General features: G+C 27.6%; 2 protein-coding genes across 3 annotated transcripts in view; both read right to left on the bottom strand.

The window, feature by feature from the left end:
* The window catches only part of LOC108690286 (sodium/potassium-transporting ATPase subunit beta-1-like), an 11,302-nt gene extending 3,454 nt beyond the window's left edge, over nucleotides 1-7,848 (bottom strand). Inside the window, exons 1-5 of the mRNA XM_018197496.1 lie at nucleotides 7,713-7,848; nucleotides 7,454-7,642; nucleotides 6,925-7,044; nucleotides 4,708-4,883; nucleotides 864-959 (exon numbers count right to left, since the gene is read on the bottom strand). Of these exons, the coding sequence (XP_018052985.1) occupies nucleotides 864-959; nucleotides 4,708-4,883; nucleotides 6,925-7,044; nucleotides 7,454-7,642; nucleotides 7,713-7,848 (717 nt within the window). The remainder of the gene's footprint in view (nucleotides 1-863; nucleotides 960-4,707; nucleotides 4,884-6,924; nucleotides 7,045-7,453; nucleotides 7,643-7,712) is intronic.
* Nucleotides 7,849-8,507: 659 nt separating this feature from the next.
* On the bottom strand, nucleotides 8,508-9,218 carry LOC108690285 (vesicle transport through interaction with t-SNAREs homolog 1B-like). 2 transcript variants are annotated; one of them, XM_018197494.1, is made up of 2 exons: nucleotides 9,056-9,218; nucleotides 8,508-8,971 (listed from the first exon to the last, which is right to left on the bottom strand). In XM_018197494.1, exon 2 carries the CDS (start codon nucleotides 8,850-8,852, stop codon nucleotides 8,508-8,510), a length of 345 nt encoding a protein of 114 aa, XP_018052983.1. In that variant the 5' UTR covers nucleotides 8,853-8,971; nucleotides 9,056-9,218. The 2 variants fall into 2 exon arrangements, with proteins under 2 accessions (XP_018052983.1, XP_018052984.1); XM_018197495.1 differs by having other exon boundaries at nucleotides 8,508-8,968.
* Between the last annotated feature and the right edge of the window lie 584 nt (nucleotides 9,219-9,802).

The raw sequence follows: 9,802 nt of genomic DNA, 5'->3' as shown, positions 1-9,802 counted from the left end.
TATATATATATATATATATATGTCTTCAAGTTCATTTCTCATTTTTCATCATTTTTTAATTGATGCCATCATAGTCCGTTGCTAACAAAATGTTATCAAATGTTATATCGAAAATCTGCGAAAATTACTCATCCGTGAACATTATCCATCAACAAAGGGCGACGGAGATGCATTAACTCATAAATAAGAATCACCTTGGAAAGAATATAAGAGCAGCATTTCGTATGTGAGTTAAGTGAGTTCTCAAAGTTGGGCTTTAATACGAATTAGTACCCATGCTATAATAGAAATATGTTACAAAAGGATCGACATTTCATTAATTAATCGATTGCCGATGAGGAAGTTAGAAATTTTTTCATCTCTTTTCTGTTTCATAATAGTTCCGTGCCATGTTAAATTCACTCACTAAACAGCAAACGAAATTAAAATAAAGTTACTCTTGGCTATAAATCCCCATCACATCCGTTCTACCCACATTAGACAATAGACTGACGATTACGATTAACAGTTGCTCGATCTTATTCTAATCAAAATGAAACGAGTTTATCGTCTAAAATAGAACAGAGCAAATCGTTATTACGTCAATCGGAATCGTCAATCCGTAATCTGACATTGGCTTTCTGATATTTCTTTCTCCAACGCATCCTTATTTAAGCATTAAATTAATCACAGAATCATCTGAAAACATTACTTTTCAATTGTCTTAAAATAAGAATGGATTATCAATAGCCAGCCTATGAGCTTGTACCTATACATTCCTTTAATTGGAACAGAGCACGAATTTGTTTATATAAATGACTATTATAAACATAAACAAATTCGACTACACTAATTATTAAATACATGATAAATTTAAATCAAACCTTGTTTGAAAATTGCACAGCTTCCTGCAAAGCATGTGGCATATTCTCTGGTAAGAGGGATGATTTATTGTAAGGAATTGGTACCCAATTAAATCTCTGCAATATAATTATAATTTTTAAAAACATTTTTATCATGATTCATGGTAAAAAATTTTAATTAAAAATTCGATGATCCCATATAGCACAGATTGTTGCGGAAAGTTTTCAGAAATGTTTCAACCTTTCACATCTCATGCGCAACAATTTCTGAAAGTTCATTCTGTAATATGTCATATGAAATGTTTCTAAAATCTATTATAAGCAATAAATTGAAAAACATATTTAAACAGAACAAAAAAATCATACTAAAATTGCTCCAAAATGTTTACTAAAAGTCATTTTTTTATCAATCACGATTCAGTTTAATATCATTTTATTGCGATTTGTTTTACTTTAATTGCAAACAGCTTTTGTACGAGGGTCGTTCGATAAGTTTAATAAATCTTTATAAAATGGTGTAACAATCCAGTTGATGACACTGGAAAATTATCACTCTTTAACTCTTCCAAATGTCAACTATAATTGATACACTGTTCACGTTCGATAGTCATTTAAAGTGAAAAATTTAGCAGTTGCCGCGTACAAAAATGAAAAAAATTCCGTGCAAAATTACAGAATTTGGCTTTGAATTGATTCCTTATCCACTTAATTTTGCATGAAATTTGTTTCCTTTTTTATTTTTATACGCGGCAACTGCTTAATTTCTCGCTCGCTTTAAACAAACATAAACAATGCATCATTGGATGAAATTTGGATCTGGAAGATGATTTGAAGAATGATACTTTCCAGGTGTCATGTCAGAAAGATTTACTTATAAAGATTTACCAGACTTATCGAATGATTCACGTATGAATAATGATATTGTGTGGAAAGTGCAAGTGTGATTTTTTAACAGTGAATTATGTATATGCTTAATACATATAATATGATTAATTAATCAAAATAGTTGGCGGTATAATTACTATTTTTGAGAAACAGTTTTAAGTTTATTTCAATAAGTTTTGTAATCTGTAAACAAATCACAAATACGTATGACTAATGGCCAAAATTCTTAATAAATTTTAAGTACGTACTTTAGAAATCATATTTAAATATATGTTTAATTGATAAACAATTGATTAAATAATAAATGTATTATTTAAATTTATTATGTCGACAATCAAGTATATATTTAGACATCATTTTTGTAATACTAGAAATAACCGAAACCTTTTTGGCAATATTTCAAAAAGTTCTGAACCAGACACGACATGCGCTTTAGAAGAATCACTCGCATAACATGTGTTTAATTATTTTATTATTTTAATTGTATACTATACTAAAGAGACCCAAAAACAGAGGTCAAAACGTTTACCGTTCAATTTTCTAAGAAAAATATACTAATAAATTGTTACACTAATAATTTTGGCTCGAAAAAAATCATTCATATTATACTGATTTATTTCAAAAAGATTATAGATTTTTTCTACAACATTTCATCAATCTTTCAGCAAGGTATCATATGCAAGAATTGCGAACATTTTGCTATGTCAGAACTGTCTCAGAAATGTTGCAGATATATTTTACAATTTTTATGAAATGTTTCACTTTTCAGTTGAAATATTTCTGAGATATTTCTGAAAACTTTCGATGCTGTATAATGTATGGGTTACTTCAATGAAATTTCAATTGTTATTTTTCAAAAATTCATTTTATGTTTTATATTTTGATTAATTTATCTTGTCTAAAGCGTCAAAATCTGTAAATGTATTATTTCACAAGAATTTTCGGTTCTTGTCAATTCTTGTCAATTCTAATTCTTTATTAGTTCGTAACTTTTTAATGAATAACGTTCGCCAACTAAAATCTATTGGATGTTACTCAGAGTTATGATTTTGACAACATACATATGTCAAGGTCACAAAATTAAAATTAATAAGAAATTAAGAATAGCTATGTTAGTACGAAATTTAGTCAAAATATAATATAATGTCACGCATATCCTGGTGAAAATTTTTCTCAGAATTTTTCATATAATTTTTTTAGAATTTCTATATAATTTTTCAGAATTTCTCTATAATTTTATAACTTTCTCACATTTTTTATATGAATTCACGAAAAATTCTCAAAAAATCTACATCTTTTCTTAGAATTTTTCATATATGTTAATTAAGAAATATCGTAAGATTTTTAAGATTTTTTGTAAGTATAATTTCTGATGAAACGTTATTGTACAAAATCTAAAAAATTTAAAAATACTTTTTTTAAAAATTGAGATGAGAAATTTCAGAATATTTCAGAATTCACTTGTATGAAAAATTCTGAGAAAAAATGTAAACTTTTCGAATATTTCAGAGTATTTCTAAAAAATATTCCAATTCGTATAAAAATTATGAGAAAAATTTTCACCAGGGTATTATTATAAACAAAGGAAGGTTACACATATTAGTCACTTTGAAAAACAATAAACAACATTACATTATAACTTATTCAGGATCTCTAGATAAGCGTGGTTTAATTGCTTCTGTATCAATTTAGGTCTTCAATCATTAGGTTGCCAACTTATAAAAAATGAATTTTTTTAAATGATGAATTTCGTATTTTTATTAACAAAACGATTTTTTACATTTAACATTACATAATAATTAATAATTGTTAGTTAATTGTTTATAGTCATTAACATCATCTTGAGATTGTTAATTGTTAGTCAATAACATATCATCTTGAATAATTCCAAAGTATTAAAAAAATATCAGTAAATCTTTAGCTTGATTTAATAATGAGACATTGTGTCTATAGTTGCCATAAATTTCATATAAACTTGTATCTTCATAATTTTAAATGAAAGAAATCGTTTTATTAATAAAAACATGAAATTCTCATTTTTAAAACTCATTTTGTCTTCCAAATATTGTTAATACTTTTTTTTTAGTCCACGGATCAATTTTTCCAATTCGAATAATCAAAAAATGCAATAACTATTTATTTTTATTTTTTAATATTTAACAATTCATCTAATTGTTTAAATACGCCTTAAAAACCAATGCTGATAATGTTGAAAGTTCAATACAAAATAACTCATACATTAAGCCATTGTTCCAGTACTATTTCCGAATTGTCTCGATCGAATTAAAATTTAGCAGGGATTATTTTTTATAAATTGAGACCATTCTAGGGAGTTCTGTGGAAAGAATTCGGAAAAAAAATTTCAACCAAGTGTAAATGAGAACCACCTTAACATACATATGTGTATATAATACCGTTTGTCTTTAAATAGCATAAGTATTTAATGTTCATTAAATTTAAAATTCGTTATACAATATTTTTCAATAAAATATTTTTCCTTTCTTATTAAACAGTAGTAGTAATTTTTGTTAAAACTTCATTTTTAAATTCAAATAACATTAAAACATTATATCATCTGTTAAACACAGAAAATGACTTATTCAGAGAATAATTAAAATTTCATTAAATTTATTGAAACATTAAACTAATTTCATCAAATTTTGTTAAAATTTTTCCATCAAAAATTAAATTAACAAAAATGTAAATTTTAATCAAGAAAATCTTTTCTATAAAATAGACAAAAATGAGAGAGAGAGAAAAATTTTTAATAAGATAAAAAATATAAAAATGTCATTAGCAAGAGTTTAGCGCAATATGGCTTTACTTCGAGCCATCTTTATTGATATTATGTAAAATACATGTAATATAATATTGTAATTTCTATTTTCCAAACAAACATTAAAAAGAAGAAATTTATTGCTGAACACTCTCATTGCTAATTATATTATTATGTTTTTATATTTTTTAAAAACAGAATTACCTTATTGAACTTAATGAGAATACATGGTTGTAATGGATCAGTATATCCATACGGAGGCTGCCCACAAACACCAAGGCTTTCAATATCGAAAAAACAAGGTTTTGTATTAGATGTGATTAGTGCACCATCACTACATTCCGCAACTGTTTTATAGTTCTCTTTACTTTTATTGTATTCTAAAATGAAAATGTTAGTTACCTTTTTTTTCCTTATTTTTATTAAAATAAGCAACATTTTGCTTAAAAGTAAAAGTTTCTCCATTCAACTTATTCCATTCAATTTATCTTTTATATTATCTAAAAATACACTTAAAGAATTTACAACAGAAATCAAATAAATTCATATTTTTTAAATCTGAATTATGGAGCCAAATTGTTCTCAATAAATATTCAGAAAAGGGGATTTTCAATGACCTTGACCTTAACATATGGGCTGGGGAAACGCTATTAACGCTATTTGTGTTATTCTATCTTCATCGTCGTAGATGTGAGAATAATATTACATATATGATGTTCCTCGAATGCATCCATGTTATTTCATTCCAACTGTCATTTTGAGTTCGTCATTTTTAATTTTTAAAAACGGTATATGGCATATAGACATCGAGCAATAGACATTTCAAGGAAAATTTTAAACCATTTTAAAGAATTTTATCTCAAAAGTTGAAATATAATAACTTAAAGGGTCTCTTTTGTCAATTTCTGATTAAATTAATCGATGATCAAGTGTCAACAGCAGTTTAATGTATCAAAATGTCGCCTTTCTCTTCCTCTTCTGTGTTTAGTTCTCATGTTGGCGTGATGATTGTGTGTGTCTTCCAACAAGCGGCACAGTATGACACAGTGATCATGTCATTTTTGTTTAACATTGGCAAACAACATGGATGTAATCCATTGTGTCATACTGTCATTTGTGTCGCTCGTTAAAAGGCACACTGTATTAAACATCGATTAGCATTAATCAGGATTGATGAAAGAGGCCCTCAGTTTTGATTTCTTCAAACGTTCCAACCTGTGGTTCCAATGTAAGGTCTATTCTTTATTTCTGCACTACCTGAACTGATGCACATGGTGCAATAAATTGAAATGAAACAAATTACATGTGTTTCACTTCAACTTATTACTGTATGTATCAATTCAGACAGGAATAAAAAACAGACCTATGATCCTCTTCAGTAATACATATTTATTATGTCAAATAAATTTTAATAGTTATGTACATTGTTATCAGCCATCTTGAGAAATATTGTCCGTTAATACATATAATAGGATGTGTCTGTAAATACTATACATTCCTCAAGCAAATTAATATTGTCAAATAAGTAAATATGAGTAGATCTTCATTTTTTTTTAGATATAACGTTCAATCTAAATTTTTAAAGGAAAGTCTACTTGTATTGTTGTCTTGATAATTGTCCGCATTCATAGTGTATATAGATCTTATGTTTAAGAAAGCCTTAAAGTCAAGGTCTGACTATGAATACAGGCATTAGTATATCAGTTTGCTTGAGGGATATAGTATCTATATAGACACATCATATTAAATGGACAATTGATATATTCCTCCAGATAATAATGTAGATTCAAATTTATTTGATATCTAATTGCTGATGTATCTGACATTTGAAATAAATATGTATCACTGAAGAGAACCATATTAAAGAATAAAAACGTTTAAAAAAATCATAATATTGATTTTATTTCTTATTAGAAAAAACATCCAGACTTGGTTTGAGCTTTTAGCTTTCTGTATTATATTTTGTATAAAATTATTATAGCTTTGTACATTATTGAAATAAAAATAATACATTATTGTTTCATTTTGTGTCACAAATGATAATTTCATGACCCAAGAAATTTTTTTTCGATTAAAAAATAAAACATGTAATTCTGTATTATAAGCAAAACTGGATTTAAGATTCTCAAACTTGTTTTGGATTGAATAGCAATTATATCATTTCCTGTATCATGAATGAAAATGGATTGCGCAGTTTATTTTTGTTCATGAAACTTTTTTTCGATTGAAAAAAAATAGAAATTCCATAGTTTCAAGTCCCTTATCAAGAGAAAAGGATACGAAAAAATCAAGAATTTGGATCCGACAATAAACATGCGAAATTATATCTATTTATTTCAATCTCTTTCCGGATACTGGATTATTAATTAAAGATTCTAATTATTAATGCTCGCATTATTTGTTTTCATCTGATGTCCATACCTTGTAAAAAGTCACTCAAGGCTTGCACATATCTTTTTGGTCGAGCGTTCGTATTAAAATTATCTACCCAAATAATAGGAGATTTCGTGGGTAACAAAATATTCGGTTTGAAAGCAATTCCTTAAACAAAATATTACAATATCAAGGATATCCTCTCAATAATTGAAAATTAATTAAAATGGATTGAATCTTTTATATGTATTTTAAGTTCATTGAAATATATCAATTAAATAGAAAAACTGCATTTCCTATTTAGAATTTTAAATTAAGCAATATTCACAATGCACAGAAAAAGCTGATATTATTTTTAGATTGGAAGATATAGAAATGTGCTTCATGCAATTTTTTTTCTATAAATGAATAAAAATGCATTCGGATTTGAAAAAAGTTTATTTTAATATTTACAAATGCATATTTCTAAAAACCTAAATTTCAATCCATTCTAGTTTAAAAAATGGGCTATTAGAATCAATTGAAGTAGCATATTGTGTGTTTTATTAGTTTTTATTAGTTTTTAAGAAAATTTTACCTGGATTATCAAAATGTAATTGACGAAAAAGCGGAAAATTGCCACCAAAATAAGATTTAGGCATCAAACCGTTATAAAGAAAAAACGGTCTTTCTAATTTCGAAGCATAATTGATACTGATCCACATTTGGAATGCAAACAAGGAACCCAATACGGTAAAGAAACACAAGTAAAAGAATCCCACTAAGACTATTCAAGTAGACAATCATATAATTCCACAACGATTAGCAATTGAAAAAATATACCCCTTAATAATTACCCCATTCTTTTCCAGTTCTACCAAGCAACTGTCTTGTATCTGGACTCCAAACAAATCGCAAAAAATTTTGAAATGCTCCTAAATCAGGCTCGGGTATTCTACTTCGATAATATTCATCGTCATGCAAAATAACCATTTCAAGGATTTCTTATTGTTCATTTATGACAAAATTAATGAAAAAATAATTGAATGTATTATGAAATGTACATGTATTATGAAGTGAGCAATAAACAATTTTAATATTGCTCTCATGGTCAGAATCAGATTCTGATTTCACCATGATTGCTCTACTCACTACCGATTGATAGAATTAAGTAAAATTTTATGTAGATTCACAATAGATCTGTTTTTTATTCCCGCACTTGCTGAACTAATGCACAAAGAATAATGTGTTAAAGTGGAATGAATATATGTTTGTTTCACTTTGACTAATTACACAGTAAGCACTAGTTCAGAGAGTGCAGGAATAAAACACACACACACACACACACACACACACACACACACACACACACACACACACAGAGAGAGAGAGAGAGAGAGAGATCTAATTACAATGTATCCTGAGGTAATTCAATAACATAAGAAAGAATTAAAAGAATAATCAAAATAATTTTAATAAAAAAAATTTAATTTTTTAGAACAGCTTAGTTGAAAGTTTACATATTTATTTCATTAAATTTTACAAAAATTGCCTAACCATAACTATCAACTGTTAATATATATTATATTCTATATTATTATGTACAATATTATTTCCTCTTGGTTTTATCAAGCTTAATAATAATAGACAACTCATTTGTGAAAAAATCTTAAGTATACAATTATACCAAGAATAATTAATTCCAGTAAAATAATCAAGATTAACACAATTTTGTTTGTCAAAACCTTTAGTCGCATAACATTCAGAATTTTTTTCGTTTTATCCAATTCCTCATCTGTCTGTGACAATCTCCTTTTTGCGCGCAAGAGACGATCTCTTTGTTCACCTAATTCAGAGATCACTTCTGTACCAATTTGCTCATTCTCTGCTGCGACAACTTGCGATCTTGCGACTGATTGTGCCGAACGTTCTAATACTGCACTTCCATCCAGCAAAATACGTCGATGTTCAACATCCCAATCCACTCCAAAGTTCATCTTGTTTATTATATCACTCAATTTGGCATACGGCAACGAAGAATAAAGAGTGAATATGATTGAACGTTATTTTTGTACTTTACATATTCTCCCTTGTAGCATCCAAAAAATCAAAGCTACTACAATGGCAATATAGTAGATAGTAAATATATATAATAAAAAAAAATATTTCCATATTGTAAATGTTAGATATAAAAAATTACCTATTTGATGAAAATTCTTAGAAATGACGACTCTTATTTCATCTGAATAAATTATCTATGTTTTTTATCGTTTATTTATCGAATTCCCTACACTTACTACATAATCATTTGCCACTATTGTCTATTTGCATCAATTCGCAGAACAGTAACAAGAAACGACAATCACGGTCATCAACATAAAATCTCAAGATATATCTAGGATACTCTTTAGGATCCTCTCCTGTAGGGTGCGTTCGGATTTCTCAAGACTTAAGCTGGAAACACAATGAAAAGCACAGGCAATAGGAATAAAAGGGAATAAAAGATTTCAACCTATCAGAAAGCGTCCATTCTATTATTCATGGTTTCTGATAAATTGAAATCTCTTATTCCCTGTTCCTATTGCCTGTGCTTTTTATTGTGTTTCCAGCTTTAAACACAATAGACACAGGCAACAGGGAATAACGAGCCATCCAATCAGAGCTCTGGGATATAATATCGAACTTGCACTTCAGGGCTCTGATTGGACGGCTCGTTATTTCCTGTTATTTGTACCTATTGTGTTTAAGCTTTCATTCAGTAAAGAGATTCACTAGATTTATAAAATACTCGCCTAATAAACTCGCCTCCATATTGAAACGCGGCTATTTCAAATTTATGCATTTGTATACTTTATTTGAGAAAATAAAGTCAAGTATATAAATAAGTGTTTTTAATTGTAATTAAGTAATTTACTTATAAAGAAAAAAATGTATGAATGCTTAATTA

This window comes from Atta colombica, unplaced genomic scaffold, assembly GCF_001594045.1.
Source record: "Atta colombica isolate Treedump-2 unplaced genomic scaffold, Acol1.0 scaffold302, whole genome shotgun sequence".
NCBI classification, from domain to species: domain Eukaryota; kingdom Metazoa; phylum Arthropoda; class Insecta; order Hymenoptera; family Formicidae; genus Atta; species Atta colombica.
Note: the sequence above shows the minus strand (reverse complement) of the source record. Positions and strands in the feature narration are given on the sequence as shown.

What these genes read in the sequence shown, in the direction of transcription:
- LOC108690285 (XM_018197494.1), bottom strand. Translation starts at nt 8,852, where the DNA reads ATGAACTTTGGAGTGGATTGGGATGTTGAACATCGACGTATTTTGCTG.